The 25591-nt window shown below is 52.7% G+C and overlaps 1 protein-coding gene across 3 annotated transcripts; it reads left to right on the top strand.

Moving 5' to 3' along the window:
* Elmod3 (ELMO/CED-12 domain containing 3) lies at positions 1–25120 on the top strand. Of its 3 annotated transcripts, none has more exons than XM_013514628.1 (13): positions 1–265; positions 936–976; positions 2607–2733; positions 3930–4007; positions 4728–4797; positions 9178–9246; positions 10186–10277; positions 11280–11403; positions 11587–11709; positions 16411–16541; positions 23622–23698; positions 23912–24039; positions 24313–25120. In XM_013514628.1, the coding sequence occupies exons 1-13, from the start codon at positions 23–25 to the stop codon at positions 24513–24515; spliced, it is 1506 nt and encodes a 501-aa protein (XP_013370082.1). In that variant the 5' UTR covers positions 1–22; the 3' UTR covers positions 24516–25120. The 3 variants fall into 3 exon arrangements, with proteins under 3 accessions (XP_013370082.1, XP_005385495.1, XP_005385494.1); XM_005385438.2 differs by having other exon boundaries at positions 208–265; positions 936–1076; positions 2607–2894; XM_005385437.2 differs by lacking the exon at positions 1–265 and adding an exon at positions 274–690 and having other exon boundaries at positions 936–1076; positions 2607–2894.
* Positions 25121–25591: the final 471 nt, after the last annotated feature.

The following is a 25591-nucleotide window of genomic DNA, read 5'->3' as shown; positions in this document are numbered from 1 at the left end:
GCGGAGGCCACTTTGACAGTTAATGAACAAGCCTTTTCGGGCGCGAAGCCAATATCCGGAATACATTGACCCTCCCGGCTCTTCGTACCACTATGCAGCGCCTCGAAGTTTTCAGTACCTACTGGGAAATGTAGTTCTGAGGAGCGGGGAGGAATCCGAGAGGCCGCAGGGGAGGCACTGCGCGTGCGCAGATGAAGTCCAGCCCGGGACGCGGACCCCCGCCCGGAAAACGCTGGGAACGCTGGGAATGCTGGGAATGCGTCGGGTGAGCAAGGGTGGGCGGTCTGGGGAGGGAGGGAGTGAGGTGCAGGCGCCAGCCGTGGGACTGCCAGAGACTGAAAATTGCAGGACAGGGAGAGTCTTTCCTGGGAGACCGAAGACCTGAGTTCTGGTCCCGGTTTTGCTTTGGACTCCCTGAGTGCCCGGAAGCTGATTGCTTAAAGCAGAGAGCAAGTTTCCTTCCCGAGTGCCCTTCAGCCTCTGGTTGACTGAGGAGTCTGACGAATTGAGACCCCTGTTGACCTCAGCCCGGCCGCGGGCCGCCCCCCGTGACCGGTAGCGGTGGCCGCGACCACCCCCTCCCGTCCCCCGAGACGTTGGCTCTAGCTGGGTCCCACCCTGAATAGGGGACAGCTTGCTGCTCGGGAACGAGGTTTCGTGGAAGGATCAGGCAATGACTGTCACACCTATGTGAGCATTTGTACGCGGAGATGTACTTAAGCGTCCAAATTAAATCATTCAGAAAGTGTAAATTCCAGCAAGCAGTTGAAAAGCCACACCCCCGTAACGTAACTGCGATTGGGCAAGGGTCCATTTTTATAGGAGGCCCGTCTCCTTAGGGCCAGCTCTCAGGATGCCTAGTACTGGTAGGAGTGACCTCATAACTTTGAATACTTGCTGGTTTGACAAGAGTTTTTGTCCTTTGTCTGATGCAGATAGTAACTGTCCCCGTTGAAGCCTTCAGCAGAGCTCCAGGGTGTGTAAAGCGGGTCATGCTTCTGCAGTACTTGGTTCACTTCTCACACAGAAATAGAAGAACCTTCCTGAGATTGCTGTCACCGTACCTGCTCGCCAAGGTTGACGGATGTGTTTTTTGTCCTATGCTGCCATCGAGGCTATGCTGATAGCAAGAGTAAAGGGAGGTAGATGCCAAGGTCCCAGTGAGAAAAGACTATATCCTGGGATACTCAAACCGAGGGGGTGCTGCCCTCCCCGCTGCATTACAGTGAGTGTGATGTCCGCTGCAAGAGCCAGGAGGTATTCCTCCGCTTAGTGGTAATGATCAGTGTGTCCTGACAAAGATAGCAGGCTTTGTTTGTTTGAGTTTGTATTTATTTATTTTGTTTTTTTGAGACAGTTTTGTTATGCAGTCCAAGCTGGCCTTGAACTCATTACGTAGTTCAGGCTGGCCTCGAACTTTCAAGCATCCTCATGCCTCAGCCTCCCGAGTGCTGGGATTGTAGGTGTGTGCCACCATGCCCTACTGTTTTTTGGAGGTTTGAGACAGGGTCTCTCAGTGCAATTCAGACTGGCCTTGAACTCACTATGTAGCCAGACTGGCCTAGGGTTCATGGCGATCCTCCTGCCTTAGCCTCCTGAGTGCTAGGATTACAGGGTTGTGACACCATGCCGGGCAGCCATTTCTGAGAGAATCTAAATCATATTCCCACAGGTAGGGCATCTTCTTTGTCCCTTAAGTCTGTGAAGCATGATTGTCAGTTGCATGTGAGCCTGTCCAATCACAATGGCTCTTTCATGTGATAAGCATTCCTCATGTCCAGTTCCTCAGGGTAAGGTATCTGATCCTTGTCCAGCCCTTTCCCTGAGGCAGGCCTCATGAGATGAAAGACTCCCGTTGCTTAGCACGGATGAAGATCTGGCTTTAATCCCCAGCATCACAAAAACAAAAAACAAAGGTAAAACCACATACTTAGAGTTGGCCAGACTGGCCAAGTGGCTGGCACATATGTCATATTGACAAGCTAGGCGTGGTGGTGCATACCTATGATCCTAGCATTCTGGGAGGCTAAGCTAGGAGGATCACAAATTTGAGTCAGGCTCAACAGCATAGCAACTTAGCAAGACTCTGTCTCAAAATAAAGAAAGGCTGAGAACATAGCTTAGTATAAAGGCCTTGGTTCAATCCCCAGTACCACCACCAAAGGAAAAAAAAAAAAGGTAAAAATTGGAAAAGGTTAAGACAATATGCTGAATTTTGAATTTTGAGTTTCTACTGTTCTAGGAGCCTGATTTGTGCTTGGGACCTCAGCAAAACCTGAACCTTTCAGTGACGTGCATTTAGCAGGGTTCCAGTTATTTAGCTTTCCCCACTTTGATAAGCTGGCCCAGGTCTCCGTCCCGTTGTCCCCAGAGGCAGAACCTGCAGCTTACGGTAGTGCTGCTTGCCTTTGGACACTGAAAGTCTGACCCCCAGACTCCTGCTGGGTCCCCTGCTATCCCGTGGCACGGATCACAAGATATAGGCATCTGGCTAAGGCAGCTTGTTTATTCAGAATGAATTTACTGCTGCTTAAAGATTTTAAAAGTCATTTTTTTCTTCAAGGCATAGCTGAATGATGAAACCAGTTTTCTTTTTCTTTTTCCAGAGCTGAGACTTCAGAGTCATCAGGGACTTCCTTGAGTACGCATAGGAGCCTGCTACACCCTGGTGATAGCACACAGGGACTGTTTTCTTGCTCCTGGTATGAATGGCTGCCAAGGAGGAAGGCGAAGATAGAGCAATTGGATCCTCAGCTCTGCTCATAGCTTCAGATCTCAGACCTTATTAAACTCCATTCTGAGCTCAGGACAAAGCTCACTTGAACAAATGACTTTGAGTCATGAGTGAAAAATCTTGCTCTTTGCATAATGAGAAAGAATTAAGAGATGGACAGGTAAGCACTCCTATTTGGAAAAGCAGATAGTGCCTTGGGATATATCATTAGTAATAAGGTAGAGAATATATCAAGAGAGTGTGGAGTTTTAGAAATATTTGGGAAAAACTCTCATAGCTTTTTGTTCTATTAAAGGAGATTCTTTAAAAAAAAAAAAAAAAAAGGAGATTCTAGGCTGAGGGTGTAGCTCAGGGGTCCACCACTTGCCTAGCATGTGTGAGGCCTTTGGGTTCAATCTCTAGCACCACAAAAAAGGAAAGGAGATTCTGCCCTTGAACTCACTGTGTAGCCTAGGCTGGCCTCAAACTTGCACTGATTCTCCTGCCTCAACCTCCCAAGTGCTGGGATTACAGGCATGCACTACCACATCCGCCTTATGTTTGTTTTTTAACTTAACTTATTTGTAGGATTTTTTTTTTTTTTTTACATGTTAATAAAATTAGCCGTGGGCGGGGATATAACTCAGTGGCACAAGAGCCTGCCTGGCAAGCACAAGGTCCAGAGTTCGGTTCCTGGTACCAAAAAAAAAAAAAGATAAAAAGAAAGGAAGAAAATTAGCCTTATATCTGTGATATGAGTTGCAAACAGTTTCTCAAGTTTAACTATAGTAGGTGAAAGGTGTAGTGAAGCAAAAAAGTCAGGGCAAACTGCCTCACTGCACTTAACTTACTCATCTTCTAACAGTGCTAAAAAATCTGAAAGATGTTTGGGATAATATTAACTAAGTTTTTTACAGTGTTTCATTTCTTTTTCTTGGTGTGGGTACATGCGTGGGTGTGTAAGTGTGGGTGTGTGTGGTGCTGCTGATCCAGCCCACGGCCTCACACTTGCTAGGCAAGTGCTCTACCCTGAGCTACATCCCCAGCATGTAGATCTTCTTCAGACCACATTAAACTAAGGTTTTTCCGCACAGTATTTCTTATAGCTGATTTTTCTGGAATTCATTCTTTCTGATTCTGGGGAAAGGGCAACGTTTTGGCTGTGGTCTGGGGGATTGATATGTGCCTGGGAGCCTGACTCTGTTCTGTCTCACAGGTGGAAGGAGTGTCTGCTGGGAGCTCTCCATCACATGACAAGAACATCAGTGCTCTTGCGGCCTTCAGAGGAATCCCTGTATGTACCACCTGCACTCAGTACCTCTGCCCGTGCAGGCTTCTGTTCCATGCTACTGTGGGGTGCCAGGCACTGGACAAGGCCCTGGGGACGCAGGAGGGCACAGAGCCTGCTTCCAGGACCTTACACTTCTGTCTCATAATTGCCACAGTGAAGCAGAGTGCATAAAGCAGTGGGAATACCAAAAGCATACCACAGTCTCCGATGGGTGGTGCGGATTCTTGTTTATTCCCTATCACGGCAGGCACACACTTACCACTCATGTTCTACAGCTTCTCTGCCATAGTTGGAGTTGTCTGGGTACCCCTCCAAGCGTGACTGTAGGGCGGGGGGTGTAGCTCAGGGGTACTGTGTGCGTGTACATGCTGCAAGGCCGTGAGTTCAATCCTCGGCATCAAAGTCAAAACAAAAAGTTGACTTTATTTTTTTGTTACTGTTTTTTGAGACAGGGTCTTACTAGGTAGTTTAGGCTGGTTTTGAACTCACTGCATAGCCCAGGCTGGCCTCAAACTTCAGGGTGATCCTCTTCCCTCAGCCTCCAAAGGTCTGGGATTACAGGTGTGCACCACCACCCTTGGCTAGAATGTTGACTTTACTCAGCCCATAGGGCAGACAGACCAGATCCATTTGGCTCCCAGATTGGAGGATACTCAGTAGAAGGGGTGGGAAGTGCTGAGGGCAGGACTCGACCCTCTCTAAAAATCACCTGCCGCCCCCCAGATCTCAGAGCTGAAGAAACGCACCATTCTCCGGACCCTGACCGTAGAAGTGAATGGATGGGAGCCAAGTGGTAAGGACCCTGCAGGACCCTGGGAGTCCGGGTGGGACCTACTCTTCATCATTTAAATTTCCCTTGCTTTTTGTCCTGAATTTTGTAGATTTATCATTCCTCAAGGAAAATAGAAGCAGTGCTGGATTAGGGGTCAGTTTCTCTGCTAACAGTTTATGGTGTGATTCAGGGCAAGCCATGTAATCTCTATGCAAATAATGCAGTGGCAGTAATAATACCTGTCTCATTTGTTGGGGTGGTTGAGACAGGGTCTCACTATGTAGTTCAGGTTGGCCTTGAATTCACTATGTAGCGCAGGCTGGCCCTGAACTCATTGTGGTTCTCCTGCTTCAGCCTCCTGAGTGCCACCATGCCTGGCGATAATTCCTGTCTTACCCTCTAAAAGATATGAAAATGAGGAGTATAGCCATGCTTTTAATCCAAGCACTCTTGGAGGATCGCAGGTTCAGACTCAAACTGGACAACTTAGTGATTTAGTAAGATCCTGTCTCTAAAAAATACAAAAAAGATTTGGGATGTATTGGAGTGTGAAGGCCCTGGGTCCAATCTACACTACCACAAACAAAGAAAGGGAGGGAGGGAGGGAGAAAGGAAATGATGTAGTATATGTGAAAAGGCTTTGGAAAGATATCCTACTTTATCTGCTTTGCAAGCCCTTTCCTGTACTGTATTTTTTTAGTTGTTGTTATTTTTTTTTTTGGTACCGGGAATTGAACTTAGGACTTTGCACTTGCCAGGCAAGATCTTGTGCCATGGAGCTATATCCCTGACTAAGTGGTTTTGTGTGTGTATGTGTGTGTGTGTGTGTGTGTGTGTGTGTATGTTGTTTTGTTTTTTGAGACAAGTCCTTGCTGTGTCATCTAGGCTGGCCTTGAACATACCGTCATCTTGCCTCAGCCTTCTGAGTGCTGGGATTACAGGTGTCTGGCAGCACAGCTCAGCTCTTGTACTGTATTTAAAGCTCATTCTGCTTGCTGTTTTATTTTATTTATTTATTTATTTATTTATTTATTTATTTTTTGGGTACCAGGAATTGAACTCAGAACCTTGTGCTTGCCAGGCAGGCGCTGTGCTACTGAGCTATCCCCAGTCCAGCTTGCTATTTTATTATGGAGAAAGGCACTCATTATTCAAAAGCTCCTTTCTGGAGTCAGATCCCTCCAGTTGAAATTGTAACTCTCTCACCTCCATGCCTTTGAGAAGACTACTTAATCTTTCTAATCTTCCTTTCCTCAATTATAAGACAGGTAGGGACTGGCAGTGCTGGGGCACTTGGCTGGCATGCACAAAGCTCCGGCTTTGATCTCTAGCACTGCGGAATATATGTAAATTTTAAAAACAAATTATATTAGAACACATATGATAGGAATTTTGTAAGAATTAAATGCAGATAAAGTGCTTTACCCAAACTATTTAAGTTGTGATGAGTACTTATTGTTGTATATGGTTATCTTTAAATCCTACATACTAAAAACATAATCTTGGGCCTGGGGATTTAGCTCAGCAGCACAGCACCTGCCTGGCAAGCGCAAGGTCATGAGTTCAATTCCTGGTACTGGAAAAAAAATAAATAAATAAAAAAATAAAAAATAAAAACAAAAACATAATCTCCAGAAATACTGAGCTTTTATAAATACTCAAATGTAGAAAAGTTATTTGGAATCTTCAAAGTTTTCTCTCTTTATCTTTGTCTCTCTCTCTTTTTTCTTTTTTCTTTCTATAGTGATGAACCTGGGCCTCACACGTGCCAGGCAATGTTCTGCCCCTGAGCCACATCCCCAGCCCCACAAAGTCTCTTTTAATGGAATTTTGTCTCTAGTGTATAGTGGCTAACTCACCACTGATAAATGAGTAACTTTTATCACAAACACCAAAGTATTTTATATTTTAACACAACTAGCATATTTGTGTCAGCTCTTTTCGTCGTATTAAATAATTGTGATATTTTTCAGATTACTCTTGTCTAATTTGAATTAATAGGCTGATTAAATCAGCGCTGAGCTTAAGTTTAAAAATAAACAGAAGAGAGGCAGAAGGAGGTAATTATAAAGGGAAAAAAGGGGGGCTATTCTGACATGAGCTGTGTGAATTCCTGAAGTTTTTTCCGATGCCCTGAGTTCCTCTGCGGGTCAGGGAAAGTAGTCTTTGGGTCAGGGTCACTTTCAGAGGTGGGACATTTGTTCCAAGAGGAAGGAAAAGCTCTCACCCGGACTGAGTGTTTGTCGCCAGTTTTTGATCACGAGCTCAATACCTGCAGCTGAGACCTTGTACTCTGTGTTGGCCAGCGTCTGTGACAGAGATTCCCGCCCCTGCCTCTCTGCCTTTGATTCAGTTGAGTGTGGGTGAAGGAGCATCGGCTGAAAGATAGTCTGATTGCTTGGAGGTGAGCGTCCGAAGGGCGAGGCATCGGTGAAACCTTATGTAGGTGAGAGGTGAAAGCAGGGAGGTCAGACATTCAGGACCCCGGATCCATCTCACGGCCCACTGTCCCCTGCCCTGCCGGCCCTGAGCCCACAGCTCTGGCAGTCATAATAGCTGACAGTTACTGAGCCCTCAGCTTTGGCCTACATACTTTCCTATGAGGCTGGAGAATTGCTTCACCCACGCAGCAGCCCCATGAGGAGGCCCAGTTGATTGGGTAACTTGCCTGAAGAAATTCAGCTGGTTTTTGTAGAAACCTTTACACACAGTCTGGCTATCCAAACTGTGCTTCAGCAACTCCTCTGTACTGCTTCCCTACCACCTTTTCTTCCTCACTGTCTACTAGTGTTTATAGCGCTTTATTTTACCTGCAAGTATGTTCTCTGTCTTTGTCCATTTTCTCATTGCTGTAACAAAGTGCCTGAGGCTTGGTAGCTTTATAAAGAAGAGAGGTTTGTTTGGCATCACAGTTGTGCTCCAGGGTCCTGAGGCTGCCTTGGTGATGGCTTCTTGGTTGCAGAGCCCCATGCTAGTGCAGGGCGTCACATGCCAAGAAACAGAGCACACACGTGTCTCCTCTGGTCTCTTCTTGTAGGCATGGGAGAGCCGCCTGCTGACCCTTTCTAGCTCTAAGCACCTCTGAAGTCCCCAACTCTAAACACCATTGCCCTCAAAAACCAAAAAAAAAAAAAAAATTTGGGGCTGGGGATTTAGCTCAGCAGCAAAAGCGCCTGCCTGGCAAGCGCAAGGTCGTGAGTTCGGTTCCCGGTACCGGAGAAAAAAAAAAAAAACAAAAAAAAAACCACCATTGCCCTCATGGTAGTTTTTCATCATGTGGTGGCCTCAGCCAAGCTCCTGGGGCAGAGAGGGGCCGTTCTGGCCTACACTGCTACTGTGGCTGGAGAGATCCTTGGTTTGGTTTGGTTTGGTTTGGTTTGGTTTGCTTTGCTTTGCTTTTGGTACTAGAGATTGAACCTAGGACCTCCACCCTGAGCTATATCTCCAGGCTATTTATTTATTGGCTTTTTGTGACAGGGTCTCACTGTGCTGTCCAGGCTGGCCTTAAACTCACTATATAGCCCAGACTGGCTTCAGACTCATGGCAGTCCTCCTCCCTCAGCCTCCCGAGTGCTGGCATTATAGGTGTGCACCCCCACGCCCGTCTCGATTTTGGTAGTGAAGTCTCCATGTTTCTCATTGTCTGTTGTCCTGTGTAACAAATTGGAAAAGCGAGTGACAGAAGACATCACTGGTAATTTTGATTATAGGGCCGTAGCTGTGATTTGGAGAAGTGAACTGCATGGTAGCCGTGGAGAGCCTATCCTGCTGCTGCTTTTCTCTCACTTTTTCCTCCTCTTGCTATGCTTTCACTCGCTCATTCATTCATTCATCCATTCATCGGTCGTTTGTTGAGCACCTGCCTTGCATCAGGCACTGCGCTGGGCTCTGGAGAGCCTTGCCTTTGTGCAGCTCGCTGCATAGCGGGAGAGTCAGGTCCGCCCTGCAGTAAGCACTGGGCGTCAGCACCTCACGCGGCAGTGGCTGCAACCCAGACGGAAGTAGTTGAGGAGACGCCTGGGTGAGGGAGATGCGGGAGCTGACCGGGATGAGGACGGGCTGCACCGGCAGGCGTGGGACTGAGGACCAGCGGGCCTGGGAGGCTCCTAGGTGGGAGAGGACAGGCAACATTGAGGTCTTCAGCCTTCTCTGTGGGCCTAGAACTGTTCAGGGACTTAGGTGCTGTGCTGTCGAGTCGGGTTCTGTTGTGAGGTTAGGGAGACTCCCTGGAGAGAGCAGGTGGGGGGACGTCAGAGCTGCCCTTTCAAAGCTCGCTGTGGCTTCCATGTGAAGAGTAGTGGGGAGGTGACAGGATTCGAGGTAGCCGGCCAAGGCTGAGGTCTGCGACAGTGACCCAAACACACCTGGGTCTCACAGCATCTCCTTCTCGCCCCATTGCAGCTGTCAGCCCAGAGGTGCTCAGAGCCCAAGAGGAATGGGAAGCTGTGGACACCATCCAGCCGGACACAGGTAACCATGGGGATGCCGCATGGCACAGCTGTTAGCAAAGGCACCATCCCCACACGTGGCTCCTCTGCCTGTGACGTGAGAATTAGGAGACAGAATTCTTCAGTGTTGTCATTTTACCTATGTGACTTAAGGTCCCTTTCCCAAATCCAAAGATGGTGCCGCCTACCTGCAGAGGGAATGGGGACGAGCGCCACAAGGAAGGGTTCCAGCCCTGTCCATGTTCTTCCCCGCCCTGAGGGAACACAGGGTTCCTCGTCAGGGTCGCTTGGTCAGGGTCAGCCTCTGCAGGTGACAGGGTGGGCGGAAGGATAGAGGCGGGCACCTGGTCAGGCTGCTCACTGAGCAAACAAGGTCCTTGAGAGGGGCTAAAGGCATGTGCTGGAGGCTGGGCAGAAGCTGCCAGTGTGGAGAGAGCTGTGGGAGGGAGGAACCTGGAGCGGCTCGGGCCTGAGCCCCCTGGGCTTTATTCGGGAAGGCATCACAGTGAACGGTGTCAGCGTCACCTGTGTCGCTGACGGTGTAAGTTCATTCCCCCCAAGCTATGACAGTGAGGAGTCCTGCACAGGCCTGAGAAGGGACGCAGTAGAAATGAGGAAGGGCCCCGCAGCAAATCAGTGGCGCACTCCTGTGTGGGTGCCTCCTCCAGGAGCGACTTGCTCCCCCCATGTGGAGTTAGGGAGCACCTGGCGGGACAGATCTGTCCCCTACTCATTGCATAGGGCACCCAGCAAGACTCTGAACAGCCGAAAGAGGCCGCAGTGGTAATGCCAGCTCCTTAGAGGCTGTCTGAAGCTGTGTGCAGAATGGCGGTGGGTGTGATGTCTGCCCTCTGACTGGAAGCCGGTGCTTGGCTTGGAGGTGACAACGAGGAGGCCCTTAGTAACTGCCGTCTGAATGGCTACTGCTGCAGGCCCTCAAGTGTCTTCTCCTTTGCTCCAGGGAGCCAGGCCAGCTTAGACCAGCCGGGGAAGTTCATCTCCTTCGCAGAGGTCCTGCAGCATTTCCAGACTCAGGACCTCTCCTCCTTCAAGGTACGGCGGAAGGGAGCTTTGGGGCCTCGAGTGACTTCCTTCTCCCCGCCTGGGTAGGACCCTGGGCAAGCAAGCGGAAGCGTCCAGTTGAGGGCCCAGCCAGACTTGAGAAATGTTGGGGCACAGGATCACAGGTGGCCAAGGATGCATGATTCTTGGAGGGCCCTGGTAGCCCCAGTGGGACTTGTCATTTGTCCCCTGCTCTTCCCACTAGGGATCGAGGGCCAGGTAGCTCCTGGGGGAGAGGAGGCAGTTCAGGGAGCTGAGAGATTCGCGGCCTTAAAGAGCCAGGAGCCATGGGGGAGTTTCAGAACGAGGTGATGAACATTTGGGAAAATAAAAGCTGGGAGCTGTTTAGGACAACTTGAGTGACCAGTAGGAAGTTCAGAGGAAAGAGATTTGAGGTCTTCAACCTCAAATCTGATTGAGGCAGGACAGGCTGAGACAGAAATTGCATTGGTTGATAGGATCCAGAGGGCCAGAAGCTGCCGAAAATCATAATATTCTAAGGACGGCCCTGCCCATAGGGCCAGCGGTTGAGACAGTGCTAGTCGTGGCCCAAGGCTGCTGCTGCCCTCAGAGGCCGCAGTCTCCGGAGACCACTAAGCTCCCCTCCCCTGGCCTCCCTCCTGGAGGGGGTGAGGGCTAGATTGTGTAATTCGGGGTTTTAAAGGGAAAGGGATGGCATAGAAAGTGTGGAGGCAGCTCTGCTGGGCGTCCTGGCCACGCTTTCTTCTGGCCACGTGGCGGCTCCCACAGCTGTGTATCTGTGCCCTCCTTGGGAGTTAGTGGCATGGCTAGTTCTGGAAAAGCCCTGAGGACCGAATACAGACAGCGCCTGGAGGTGCAGAGAACCTGGGAGCGGGAAGAGCTGTGTCTGGGGACCCAGCAGGAGCTTCCCGGCTGCTGCCCCTTTCCCTGGCCCCGAGGGCGGCCACCCAGGCTGGGGGAAGAGAACACGTGAAGCCGGCACTCTGCCCATTGCCCCAACTTCCTCCCCAGAAAAGAATCCAGCCAACCGTTCGAAGGACTGGGCTCGCCGCCCTCCGGCACTGCCTCTTCGGGCCGCCAAAGCTCCACCAGGGCCTTCAGGAAGAGAGAGACTTGGTCCTGACCATTGCTCAGTGTGAGTGCGCGGGATGCCACGGGGCGGGCGCTGCGTGTGGTCAGGAAGAACGGCCCACCCACCCGAGGCTGAGGCCCAGCCAGAGCTTTGCATCTGCCATGCTGGTGGGTGAGCCAATTCTCCTGATGCAGCCAGTCCTCCCTGGTGTTCGGTCAGGCAGCGTGTGGGTGTGTTTTGGGGCAGGTGGCCTGGATAGCCAAGACCCAGTGCACGGCCGAGTCCTCCAGACCATCTACAGGAAGCTGACTGGCTCCAGGTTTGACTGCGCCCTCCACGGAGACCACTGGGAGGACCTGGGCTTCCAGGGTAAGAGAGAAGCGGTTCGCCTTCCTTCCGTTGCCCTGGTGCCAGGACTAGAGTGAGAGACCACAGCATCCTCTCCCAGCCACGCCAGCAGCACGAGGAGGGACACTGGGGGAAGCAGCACCCTTGCCGAGTTTGAAAAATAACAAGGATGGTGGCGCACACTAGTAATCCCAGCAGTTGGCAGGCTGAGGCAGGAGGCTCGCCACGAGTTCGAGGCTGGTCTGAACTATGTAGGGAGTTCCTGTCACACAAAAAAAGAGAGAGAGAAAGAAAGCAAGAAAGATAGCAAGGAGTTAGCTGAGGGGGACACAAGTGACAGGAAGAAAGATCACTTTGTGGCCACGCAGGCTGTTGTACAATGTTTGCATGAGATGGAAAGCACTGAAGTGAGAACACCGGACATCTGATTTGCTTGATCTTTTTCCTCTTTCATGGAAAAATTTTTATTATGTAGTTTTTAAAACTGAAGCAAAGTAATTTCACTTGTTTTTAGAGTGTGTGCTTTTTTTTTTTTCCCCAAAACCATATCAGGTTACATTTGTATAGAAAGGAAAATATCTTTTAGATTTATTTATTTATTTATTTTTTTCTTTAGGGGGATTGAGACAGGGTCTCACTATGTAGTGCAGGCTGGCCTTGAACTTACTATGTGCCCCAGGCTGACCTCAAACTCATGGCAATCCTCCTGCTTCAGCCTCCTGAGTGCTGGGATTACAGTTATATGCCACCACGCCTGGCTACAAAGGAAACTGTTGGAATTGAAAAGAAATGTTATACACTCATAGTTTATTGGTATTGCCAGTTGCTGAAGCCCTTATTGTCTTCTCATCTGTACTGTGTCTTTGTGTGCCCTCTATATTGGTCCTGTCTGTAGATAATGTTACAGTCTTTGTTCTGACCATCAGACAGAATTTTAACGAGTGCAGGAAGGGCTGGAGATGTAGCTCAGTGGTAGAGCACCTCCCTCGCATGCCCAAGCACCGAGAGCCACTGCAAAAACAAAAGCCAACCTCTGAAGGGACAGGAGTGTTCCTTCATACTGCCTGACTTTCCCAGGTGCCTTCATCTATTGCAGGCACTTCCTTTAGCCGTTCTTCGCCCACTGGAGATAAATTCCCTTAGCTTTCCGTCATCTGACAGTGTCTTGATTTCCTCGTCTCTCGGGAGTTCTCTGTGTGTAGAGTTCATTGAGGTTTTTTCTTTCAGGACTTGAAAATGTGCTGTCTCCTCTGGCCTCCATAGTTCCTCATGAGAAATCTGCCTTCCGCTGAATCTCTGTCCCTTATAAATAAGGAGCATTTTTCTGTCTCTGCTTCAAGGTCTTTCCCTTGTTTGCAGTTTTCAGGACTTTGACCGCGGTGTGTTATGGTGTGGCTCTCTGCAGGCGGATCCTGCTCGGGGTCAGAGTGCTTGCATGGCATGGCATGGTGTCTTTTGCCAGACTTGGTAAATGTCCATCTATGCTTGCTTTGAAGACATCTTTAACCCCGCACATTTTCCTCTCCTGTGGGACTCATGACAGGAAAGTTAGATCTTGGTTCATTGTTTAAAGTCTTTGTGGACCAGCAATTGGCTCAGGAGCACAAGCTTTTGCCTGGCAAGTGCAAGGTCCTGAATTCAATTCTCGGTACCAGAAAATAAGTAAATAGATAAATATAGTCTCTGTTACAGCCTCCTAGAGCTCCAAGGCTCTGTTCCACCTGGTTTTGTCTGCTCTGCCTGCTTTGTCTTGTTTTTCTCTCCCTGTTGTTCAAGTTGGATAATTTCTGTTGTTCTGTCTTCACATTCACAGATTTCTCTTTTGTTATTGTTGTTGTTGAGACAAGGTCTAGCTGTGCAGCCCACGCTGGCCTTGAACTCACTTCGATTCTCTTGCCTCAGCCTCCCATGTGCTGGGATTACAGGTGTACACTGCCATGCCTGGCTACAGATTCCTCTTTTATCTCTGTTCTCCTACTGAGTGCATCCAGTGTGTGTGTATGGATATGTTTGTTTGTTTGTTTGTATATTTGTTTTTTGGTTGGTGGTTCTTTTTTTTTTTTTTTGTCTTTTTGAGACAGGGTTTCACTGTGCAGTGCAGGCTGCCCTCAAAATTGTGGCAAGGCCCAGCAGTAGATCACATGGTCAGCATGTGGGGTGGCAAACACCTCTAATCCAAGCTATTCAGGAGGTTGAGGCAGGAGGATCACAAATTTGAGGCCAGTTTGGGTAATTTAGAGAGATACTGTCTTAAAATTTAAAATATAAAATTAAAACAAATGGCTGGGTATGTAGCTCAGTGCTAGAGCACTTGCCTAGCATGTGTAAGGCTCTAGTTTTAATCTCCAACACTACAAATATAAATAAATATATATATACAGGTATAATTTATTGTCTAAATACACGTATATGTATTCACTGAAAATAGCTTAGAGGTATTTCCTAACTGCTGTGGTAATTTCTACTATTGCTGTAACAAATTTCTACAAACTTAATGGCTTAATATGCCACAGATCTATTATCTTCTCGTTCCGTGGGTCAGGAGTCTGACGAGGGTTCAGTAGCGAAGATCAAGGTGTCCGCAGTGCTGCCTTTCTTTTTGGAGGCTCTAGGAGAAAATCCATTTTCCTGCCTTTTGCAGCTTCTAGACGGCCTCCTCCCTTCCTCTGTCTTCAAATCCAGAGCAGTGTCTCTCTGAGCCTTAGTTCGTCCACATGTCTCTTGCTCTGCCTCTCTCTTCTGTTTTTATAGGCTCTTCTTACTATAGGGGCCACCCAGATAACCCAGGATAATCTCTCTTCCTGCTGATGAGAAACCTTAATTTAGCTTGTGATCTTAATCGCCTTTGGCGTGCAGCATACTCACAGGTTCTGGGATTAGGGTGTAGGTGTCTTTGGAAGTGGGACAATATTCTGTCTTTCATAGTGCCTTTAAAATCCCTCTCAGGATCTGGGGCTGTAGCTTGGAGGCAGAGTACTTGCATGGCATGGCATGTGCAAGGTCCTGGATTTGATCCCTAGTACCACAAAAAACAAAATAAAAGAATACAGTTTTTGTCAGACAGTTCCAAAATCTGCATTTTCTCAGCATTGGTGTCTGTTCCTTGCCGTTCCTCATTCAACCTGAGATTATCCTGGTTTTTGCTGTAGCATGTGGTTTTCAGTTATATCTGGGACAATTGGGAGTATAATGTTATGAGACTGTGGATCTTATTTCTATCTTCCACTTTAGCAACATCCTCTGATACCAGGCCAGCAGGGCAAAGAGGGTGCCACCTCCCTGGGTATCCCACTCGATCTCTGCTGACCCACTCGCTTCTTGGCCTGCTCTCACTACTGGTATGGCTATGGGTCCCTCATACAGTAAGGCCAGAGCAAAGTAAGGCCCCCACCCAGCCCTCGATGAGGAGGAGTGGGAGGGGACCCAGTCTCTGTGTTGTTTGGCTATAGTAGGGAGGATGTTGTCTAAAGTATTCTGTCTTACTAGGCTACCCCTTTCCTGGCACTTTGGCTAGAGAAAGAGGCTTTTTTCTTGGTACCTTTTTGATCTGCTCTTAGTCTGTTTTCAGTTGCTATAACAAAATACCTGAGACTGGGTAATTTATACATGGAAGCTTTTTTGGCTTATGGTTCTGGAAGCTGGGAAGCCCAAGAGCATGGCACAGCACCTGCTTGCATCTCCTCAGGGCCTGTTACTGCAGCATAACATGGGCGAGGCACCGCAGGGCAAGACAGGTAATGTTTGTCAGCTCAGGTCTCTCCTCCTCTCATAATGCTGCCAAACCCAGCTTAGCATGGTAGTGCATGCCTATAATCCCTGTAATATCAGGAGGCTGAGGCAGGAGGATCACCAAGCATTTAAAGCCATCCTTGGCTACACAGTGAGTTCAAGGCCAGCCTAAACTACATCGTGAGACCCTGCCTCAAAAAAAAAAAAAAAAAAAAGATCATGCCAGTAGTCCATGATGAAGGCCCCGCCCTAATGGCCTGCTCTATTCCTAATCACCTCACAGAGGTCCACTGCCAAAAACCATCACCCTACAGATTTGGGAACTGAGTTTCCAGCACACAGAATTTAGGGCCATCATTCAAGCCACTGCTTGCTCCCATTGGCGTTTCTGGGTTGCCGCCTTCTGCAGGACTCAGGTGGAATGTGTGAGGGAGAAGGAAGCCCAGGAAGCTGCACAGTGTGAGGTCTCGGCTCCCCAGGTCTCAAGCCAGCCTGTCTCCCCTCCACCTTCCAGGACTTCCGGCTACACTTGTGAGAAGAATAGGAAGAACTGCATGCTTCACCCATTGCGGCTTTTTTGTTTTTGTTTGTTTTTTTTGAGACAAGGTCTCCCTGTGTCGTTCAGGCTGGCCTTGAACTCACTACATGTAGCCCAGGCTGGCCTCAAACTCACGACCGTCCCTCTGCCTCAGCTTCCTGAGTGCTGGGATGACGGGTGTGCTCCCGCGTGCTGAGCTCCATTGTGCTTGCTTCGTAAAGGACCGCCCTGGTGCTTCTGTGGAGAGATGACTGCGAGCACCACGGGAGCCTGAGAACACTGCTGGAGGCTGCCCCGCATAGGCCCACAGTGCGGGTCACAGAGCGTGGCAGGAGTGGGCCCTCTGGCCCAGAGGAGCAGCCAGTGTCGGGGCAGCTTGGCACCGAGTTCCGGAGCTCAGAGGGGCGGGACTTGTGCGGCCTGGCTCAGCAGCATCCCCGGGGTTTCCCTTACAGGAGCAAACCCAGCCACGGACCTGAGAGGGGCGGGCTTCCTCGCCCTCCTGCACCTGCTGTACCTGCTGATGGACTCAAGGACCTTGTTCATGGCCCAGGAAATTTTCCACCTGTCTCGTCACCATATCCAGGTGGGCTTCGGTGGGAAGCGGAGGAGAGGGTGCGGAGCGGGGGCCTGGCAGCCCGGAGGACCTCACGGCTCTCCGGCTCCTGAGGGCACTCACGGTGCAGGCGAGCCGGGGGCGGGAACGGGCTTCGCCGTCAGCCTGGCCTGTGCTGGGATCTGAGCTCCACCTCCGTTAGCTGTGGTCTCAAGCTGGTTCCTCGGCGGCCTGGAGCCCTGGCGGCTCCGTCCGCAGGTGGGAGTCTCGAGACTTTGGGTGGCTCATTGGGAAAGTCAGATGGAATAACGTGCAGCGTGGTAGGCATGCGGTGAGGCTGCTGCGTCCGCGCTCCGCTCCCCCAGTGACATCCTTGCGTGGTAGTGGTAGCCTCTCCTGACCCTGAAGGGGAGAGCTGGCCTTCGGAGACCTAGGGACTTACTGATGGGCAGAGTGGCCTTGGCCTCTTGGTCTCTGTCCAGCCCTGCCTTCTCGGAGGAGGGTGATGGCTTCCCAAGGAGTAAAGCGTCGTGGTCCGTCCACTTCAGACCAGCTGACCGGCTCCCTTCCATACGTCCGTCCAGGTTCCTGGCACCTGGAGTTCCTTCACTCGCTGAGTGAAGACTGACTCAGCGTCCCCCGTGTGAGGTATCTGGCTGTCAGGGGCCCACAGTGCACAAGCTGGACCGAGATGCTCCAGCAGAAACACGGGACAGAAGCTTCCACTGGCCTTACAGGAAGTAGATACTGACTTACATCGGTTAGAGAGGAAGCTAGGAGCGGGGTGGCCCTGCGGGAGGCCAGGAGGAGGGGAGGGTGTTACTGTATTTCATGGGGCGTTAGCAGAGCCCCCGCAAGACACTCGAGCCAGGCCTTGGAGGACGCAGACTGTTGGCCAAGCCGCCTTCGGAGAACGTTGTGGGCAGCGGGAGAAACCAGAGCACAGGGAGGTGTGCGGCCCTGCCAGGAACAGCAGGGCTGCCAGCAGGGCTGGGAAGAACAGAGGGCGCAGTGGAGGCCAGAGTCAGCCAGCCGGGGGCGGCGGCCTTGCGGGCCACGGGAAGGACGTGGGTTGTACGCTGAGTTAAAGCGAACCGCTGCTTGCTTTTTACGGTGTTTTCCCCAATGCTGGGAATCAGACCCAGGGCCTTTGCACTGAACTACATTGCCCACCTTATTTTGTTTATTGTTTGAAATAGCCTTGCTAAATCACTAAATTGCCCAGATTGGACTCAAACTTGGGATCCTCTTGCCTCAGCCTCCCACAGTGCTGGGATTACAGATCTGCACCATCATGCCTGACTCAGCTCACATTCTTTTTTCAGTCCTGGGGACCTAACTTCCTGTGTGCTAGGCAAGCTCTCTACCACGGAGGAACACTCCCGTTGCTTTTCATTTTGAGATAGGGTCTTGCTAGGTTGCTCAGGCTGGCCTCGAACTTTCAAGCATCCTCCTGCCTCAGCCTCCTTGATAGCTGAGATTTCAGGTGTGTGCCACCACGCTGTGGAGGGTTTTCATAGTACTCCAAATTAGAGGTGACTGGTTTGGGCCAGGGTATTTTCAGAGGCAGTGCGTGATGTGTGCTGTTTGAGCGGCCTTGCTGGGAGCATTCTCAGTGGGTGTCAGAGACACAGGCGCTGCTGCAGACTGAGCGGCAGAGCGGATGGAGGCGGGATAAATCGGAGGTGGCACATATAAACAACTTTTCAAGGGATGGTGCTGTAAAGGGGCCAGGAGTGGGGTGGCACTGGGGAAGGCTGGTTTGTAGTAACTTCAGATGTGGGCAGCACTACCAGCGGGGAGGGTCGTCTGACAGCGGGGAGATGAGCGCTGGCGACTCACAGGGAGGGGTGGGGAAGGGCCTGACCCCGGCCAGTGATAGGAGGGCGGGGAGATCAGGCCTTTAGCGCCAGGCAGTGCCACCTGGAAACGTCCGCACAGCAGCAGGGCCTCACTGGGCTAACCGCAGGTGGAGAGGGACATTGGCAGGGAATGGCAGCGCCACCATGCCAGGAGCGTTGCACATTGAGCTCTGATTGCGGGAGTCTGAGAAGGTGATGGATAAGGACAGACCAAGGGTCACCCAGCCTCGTGGGCCGTGGCCTGCGGGGAACCATTGATGGGGAGCCTGAGAGAGGGGCTTCCTGTGGTTGAGCGAAGGCGTACAAAGAGTGAAAGGAGATTAGTCGAGGTGCGTTCGAAATAAATGAGCAGGCAGTGCGGCTGAGTGGCGGAGTGAAGGAAGTGGGTGGTGTTGGGATCCCACTCACTTTCCTGACCGTGGCGTCTGACTTTCTGGGAGAGGCATAGCGTGTGACCAAGGTGCTTTAATTTCTATGTGTGTGTGTGTGGTGCTGGATACAAAACCCAGGGTGCTTTACTGCTGAGCCCCAGCCGCCCTGCCACACATCAGCTCTTTTTTTTTCCAGAGAGTCGCACTGAGTTGTCCAGACTGGCCTCAGACTTGTGATCGTCCTGCCTCAGCCTCCTGAAGAGCTGGGGTTATTTTTGGGGAGGGGTACTGGAGAGGAAATCCAGAGCCTTCACACTGAGCTATATTCCCAGCCCTTTTTTATTTTTTATTTTGAGACCAAATCTTGCTAAATTGCTTAGTTGCCCAGCCTTGGCTCAAACTTGCGATCCTCTTGCTTCAGCCTCCAGCGTGCTGGGATTATACATGTGTCACCACGCCCAGCTTAACCTTTTATTTTGAAATCATTGTAGTTACAGAAAAGGTGCAGAAGTAGTGCAGAGTGTTCCTATCCGCCCTCCCCACAGCTTACCCTAATAATAACCTTGCACTATCGTAGCACAGGCGTCCAAGGTAACTATTAACCAGGCCTTCGCTCAGCTCTCATTCGTTTCTTACTGTTTCTTCCGCACCTGGGTCCCGAGGCCTTTGATGGTGGGCTCCTCAGCCCCTCCAGCGTGTGAGTAGTTCCTGGGCTTTTCCTTGTCTTTTATGACCTTTCCTGACACATTAGAGGGGTCTCGGTTAGTTTGTAGAATGTCCCACAGCCGGATCCCTCTTGCAGTTTTCCATAATTACATAGTAGGTGTGGATTTCTGGCAAGAGCACCACAGAAGCATGTTCCCGCCCGGTGCATGCACTGACAGCGGTTCTCACCCTGGTGATGCTGACCTTGACCACTTGGGTTGGTTTGCTCTTTGGTTTTGTTTTTTTTTTTGTTTTGTTTTTCTCTTTGTTTTTTTTTTTGTCCTTTTTGAGACAGGGTCTCACTGTGCAGTTCAGGCTGACCTTGAGCTCACTTTGTAGCCCAGGCTGGCCTCGAACTTGCAATGATCCTCCTGCCTCAGCCTCCTGAGTGCTGAGATTACAGGCATGTGCCACCACGCCCGGCTGGTTTTGGTTTTTTGAGACAGAGTCTCACTGTGTAGTTCAGGCTAGCCTTGGGCCTTGAGTTCACTATGTAGCCCAGGCTGGCACCAAAGTTGTGGTGACCCTCCTGCCTCAGGCTCCTGCGTGCTAGTATGTGCTGCCACATCTGGCCTTGATCACTTGGGTGACAGTTTCTGGTAGGTTTCTCCACTGTAAAGTTCCTGTTTCCTCTTGTAATTAATAGCTATCTTAAGGAAAGATACTGGGAGACTATGCAAATACCCTGATTATCCTCAGACTTTCACCCACCATTTTGGGGGTGGCTGGTGAGTCTCACTGTGTTTCCCAGGCTGGTCTCAAATGCCCGGGCTCGAGCCATCCTCTCCTCTCAGCCTCCCAAGTAGCAGAGCATAGACCGCCGCACCTGGCTGGTAGATCTAGTGTTTACTGTTAAAGACTCGCCTTCCAGCCCTTAGGCATCTGCAAAACACAGGGTTTTCGAGGCCGTCTGTGAGGTCAGGGTGACAGTAGGGGCACGGCCCGCCTGCACCAGCCCCGGCCTTCCCTGCAGAGGGAGCTGCAGCCCAGGTGCCCGGGTCCATCACAGCTGGGGACTCCCTGCCTCCACGTGCCCAGCCAAGGAAAGGGCTTCATCCACGCCTGGAGAAACGGCATCACAGCGCAGCCGCACTGCACGGCTTGGCACATCCGTGTCGGGGCGCCAGGCAGGGACGACCCCCATCGGAACGCTAACCCCGCCAGCGAGCCCCGTAGCGTTCAGGGAGGTTCGCTGTGTCTCATTCCATCCTCACGGCAGCCCTGTGAGAGACGGGGCAGGAAGAGCCTTGTACCCGCTTCCAGCACAGAGCTAGTGTCTCTGCATGCAGCCAAAGCTCAGAAATGGGGAGCCTGGGCCTGGAGCCCACATGTGCCACCAGGCCTGGCAGTGCACCCCGCACCCGGCGACTCCCAGCCAGCGGCTCACTCGGTCCCCGGGCAGGGCACAGGTGCCCAGGCCCCAGCAGAGTGCAGCCAGCGGAACAGCACTGCAGAAGCTGCTCTGTCTGCCTCGGCATTCAGCAAGCACAGCCCATCTGCCAAGCACGAGGGAAACAGGGTCGTCGGTGCAAATGCAAAAGCGGCCGGCTCCGCAGGGCTCTGCTGCCTTTGAGTCCAGTCCGAAGCACAGAGGCAGGCAGTATTCCAGCTCTAGGCAACACTTTTTAGGACTGAGGAAAATGCTGAAGAACAGAGACATTTAGGTCTGAAACCCAGTTTTCACTGCTTTTTAAATGGGCTTTGTAAAAATGTTTCTGAGCCGGGTGTGGTGGCACATGCCTATAATCCCAGCACTTGGGAGGCTGAGGCAGGAGGATCATTGTGAGTTCAGTACCAGTCTGAGCTACAAAGTGAGCTCAAGGCCAGCCTAAACTGCATAGTGAGACCCTGTCTCAAAAAGACAAAAAAAAAAATAATATTTCTGAGAGTGGATGAACACTTAATTTTAGACTCTCCATTATGTTGCTACCTGTTCCTGTTCCCATTTTTATTTCTACACTGAAAGAAGAGGAGGGGCGATCTCAGGCCAGGGTATCTGACAGGAAGCAGGCAGGCAGGGCCTCCCTGCAGCGGACTGTGCTTCGGCCAGGAGAAGTGGTGGACGTCAGTCTGCATCCGGGACCCTCGTTACTGTTCACAGTGATCTGGGTGGACAGGGAGGTAACAGATACTGTAAACTGTAGAAGTAGAGCTTGTATCTTAGTTTTGCTAATGATTAGTGATGACTCCACCCATTGTGGCGCTTGGGCGGGACCCGAGACCATCCCTAGGCGGGGTGATCTGCCAGGAGGACCCACGGGACCCCCATGTGGTGATGAGCACAGCACAAGCTAGCACAGCGCAAGCAGAGGCAGTGAGGGACGCCGTGCACGGGACCAAGTCCGCCGGAAGCCGGTGCTGATGTCCAGGCGGCCTGTCCTGCAGAAGTCAGCAGCCGTGCTCTCATGCTCCTGTTTGTCCCTCCGTGATGCCACCCCTCTCCTGATTTCTGTAGAAAGGCGGCACTGTACGGAAAGCACTATACAGTATTTCTCAAGCATCACATTGTGTGTCTCATGCCAAGGCTTGCCAGGCCGCAAAGCTCATTGGAGACTCGGTGCCCAGGGTTTCCCTGGGACCTGTTGTGGAGGCACCATTTCTCTAGCCCAGACCCACATTCCAGAATCATGGGGGAAAGCAGGTGTTCCGCAGAAACCTTCTTCACAAGCAGTTTGGGAAGAGGGAGCCACCCTTATCTCACAATCCAAGTTCTCAAACCTGGCATGCTGGTGCACACCTGTAATCCCAGCACTCTGGGAGGCTGAAGCAGGAGGATTTCAAGTTGGAGTCCAGCTTGAGTGACTTAGTAAGACCCTGTCCCTAAAGAAAAAAGGGTTGGGGATGTAGCTCAGTACAAAGGCCAACTTTGATGTTCCGTACACAAAAGAAATAATTATAATAATCAAGTTCCCAGATGCCGGCTGTGGGCCAAACTGGCAGGTAGGACCCTAAGGACAGCAGCTTTGGGGCCTCTGTCTCAGCTGTTTTCCGCACGACACTCAAAGCCGGTTTCCTTCTTGGTGCTGAGAGATGGAGAGGCCGAGGGACGGGGAGGTGGTGGCTTTCGGCAGGACACAGCGAGCAGGCAGCCAGGCCGGCATCTGGAGCTAGGCACCGTGAACTTGTGCGGCCCAGCGCCCTGGTCAGAGCCGTCGGAACGGTGGCACTGTGCAGCGCCACAGCTACCAAGCACATGTGGCTTTGGGACACGAGTGAAATTTTAAGTGGAAGCACGAAACAGGTGCAGCCGAGGAGCCGGACTCGTACGTAACGTTTCACCTCATGTGAGCGTGAACGGCTACCGCAGCCACTTACTGCAGTGCTGGACAGTGCAGCTCCTCCAGGCCAGAGCATGATGGAGTTTTCCCCTCTCAGGAAGCGGGCGGTACAGGCAGACTCCGCGCGGGTCTCTGTACCGAGGAACGCGCTGGCGCCCTCTGTAGACGTCCTTGTGAATGTGCTACAGGGAAATAGCACGTCCTGTCTGCAGGTTCCCTGGATGCAGCCCCTTTCCATTTAGAAGTCGTGCTTGTTTCGTTTTACCCCTGTTAAGTAGGAGGTAGGAACTTGCCCTCCCGGAAATAAAGCATGAACGTGACACACGCGGGCCTCATGCACTGCACCCTCTGGACAGCGCCCTGCACAGCCGGCCCTGCGGCCTCGGTCAGCACCGGCAAGTCGAGGATGCCTTCCCACCTCCTTGCACCTCTCCTGGCTGCTTTTGGATGAGCAGCCAGATAATCAGAAGTCCAGAGAAGGGAGCAGAGATTTAGAACCTACAGAGGCTGGGTGTGGTGGTGCACGCCTGTAACTCCAGCACTGTGGAGGCTGAGGCAGGAGGATCACCACAAGTTCCAGGCCAGCCTGGGCTGCATAGTGAGATCTTGTCTCAAGGCAAACAAACAAAAAGAACCTATGCAGCTTGAGAACCGAGCCTCAGCCCTGTCGTGCTCGTCCTCGCTTAGGGGTGACATGCTGTGTGGGTAGTCGGGGTGGGAGGAGCTGGTGAAAGCCCAGGAGGTCTGAGGGGTCAGGATGCTCAAGGACGGGAAAACCAGCTCGGGGTTGTGGACGCGGGCTGTGGAGCGGAGAGCCTCAGGTGGACTCCTCAGTCCCGGGCTGCTTATGGTGTCAGCCTTAGCTGACACCTGACCCGCTGGCTTCCCTTCCAGCAATTCCCCTTCTGCCTGATGTCCGTGAACATCACGCGCATGGCCATCCAGGCCTTGAGGGAGGAGTGTCTCTCCAGGTGAGTTCCCGCCTCTGTTCCTCCCCTGCGGGCTCCCTCCGGCCTGGGTAGAGTCCCCGTGGCCCGTCTCCCGGCTGTCACCGCTCCTGCTCCTGACCCAGCTTTGAGGCAGGCGGCCTCGGTGATGGTGGGGGAGCTGGCTTGGGGGTCTGGGGCAGGGGCGGAGTGCGCTGGGTGTCAGGCCAAGCACGGCAGCCGCCCGCCCGCCCGCAGGGAGTGTAACCGGCAGCGGAAGGTCATCCCCGTGGTGAACAGCTTCTACGCTGCCACGTTCCTGCGCCTGGCGCACATCTGGAGGACCCAGCAGAAGACCATCTCTGACGCAGGCTTCGTCCTCAAAGGTTTGTTCTGGCCCGCTGGCCCCTCCTCGCCCTTCGGGCCTGCACCCCGCGATGACCTCACTTGCTGAATCAAAGCCTGGACACCGGACCCAGCAGCTGGGTGGACTCTCTGGCTTGGGGTTGCCCGGGCAGGGTAGCACGGGGGCCCTGGGCTCCCCCTGGCTCTCCGGCCTCCCCGCCGGTGCGCTCCTCGGGGACTGCTGTGCCTCTGAGGCCCCTCAGCAGAGGACGGGGCTCCCAGCTGCTGAGCCTCGCTCCCCTCCTCTGTTCCAGACCTGGAGGCGTGGGCCAAGAAGAACCCCCGGCGGTTGCTGAAGACCCTGGAGGTGTACCTGGCCCAGGTGTCAGAGGGACAGGCCTCCTTGCTGAGGCCACAGCAGTGCCCCCGGCCAGAAGGCCCCCACGCCAAGGACCTGGCCTTCACGGGCCTGTGTGACCTGCAGCCTCACCCATCCGAAGACTGGGGGCTCCCCTGAGCGACCCCATGGGCCGCGGACAGGACCTTCGGTTGGGCCACAGGGGCTTTGGGGGGGCACATGCCAGACCATGCCCCACGCGGCCTGGCGGGCGGCCACTCCCTGCCTCAGCCGCAGCGGTGAGGGCGCCCGGGCCGCCTGGAAAAGCAGCCCTCCACGCGGGCTGCGCTAGAGCAGAGCTCGGCCTGCGGCTTAGTGACCAGCAGGGCCCGGGGCTCGCAGAGGGAGTGGACGGGCTGTGATGCGCCGCCCTATCTGGACACTCAGACAGTCCACACGGAGGAGATTCCCTAGTGGGAGGCCCGGACCCCAACTCCCTGGTAAACTCAGGCTTCAGTTGGAATTTGAAGAGGGAAGTGGTAAGGATGGCCGCAGCCAGCAGGGGGCAGCACTGCCCGGGGGAGCCGCCGGCCCTTCCCGCAGACGCGGCCTCCTCCCCTAGTCCCTTCCTCCAGGTTTAGGGTGCGTCCCTGCCGGCCGCCCACAGCTGCGGCTCCGCCTGTGGAGGCTGCCGGGTCCCTGAGGACGTTTTCTGGCCTGGCTGAGGGAAGGGGGCGTTCGCTGCACCGCAGCCGTTTTAGAATAAAGGAGCTGCTGCAGCGTGAGGGGCCCGAGGGCTGCCTTTCCTCCCAGGCTCCTGCTCCCGTTCCGCGGAGGACGAGTGGCCCTGGCTCCTGGCTGCTGGGGCGTCCGTGCTGGGTTTGCCCACGTGGTTCTGGGCACGCCGGGCTCTGCTGTGCCCCTCACTGGAGGCGGGCGTGGCAGATGGTCACCCAGGAGCGCAAGGGAGTGCCCGGCTCCTGTGTGCAGGCTGCCCCCGTCGGCTCTGCCAGGCATCAACTAAGGCTTCGTCGGCGTCACCCTCTGAGCGGGGGAGACGCGGGCAGCCTGAGCACCGTGGGGCGGAGGGCCCGGGAGACGCCGCGCTCCGCTCCGCTCCTGTGCCGGTGCCAGGCTGGGGAGGGTCCCTGTCGCTTCTCTCCCGTGTCCTTGCTCTGAGCCCGCAAGCTTCACTCCCCCACCCAGCTGCGTGCGTTTGGGGGCGCGCACAGGCCTCTAGGGGCGGCAGCGGCCTC

The sequence above is a fragment of the Chinchilla lanigera genome, unplaced genomic scaffold (genome assembly GCF_000276665.1).
Source record: "Chinchilla lanigera isolate Chin_1 unplaced genomic scaffold, ChiLan1.0 scaffold00023, whole genome shotgun sequence".
Taxonomy (NCBI): domain Eukaryota; kingdom Metazoa; phylum Chordata; class Mammalia; order Rodentia; family Chinchillidae; genus Chinchilla; species Chinchilla lanigera.
The sequence above is the reverse complement of the archived record's forward strand: the minus strand, read 5'-3'. Positions and strand labels throughout refer to the sequence as shown.

Bases quoted from the DNA above. Each gene is read 5' to 3' on its own strand.
- Elmod3 (XM_013514628.1), top strand. From the start codon at position 23: ATGAACAAGCCTTTTCGGGCGCGAAGCCAATATCCGGAATACATTGAC. The intron at 2,734-3,929 runs ATAGAGCAATTG...TCTGTCTCACAG, and splicing joins TGCCAAGGAGGAAGGCGAAG to GTGGAAGGAGTGTCTGCTGG. The intron at 4,008-4,727 runs GTATGTACCACC...GCCGCCCCCCAG, and splicing joins CGGCCTTCAGAGGAATCCCT to ATCTCAGAGCTGAAGAAACG.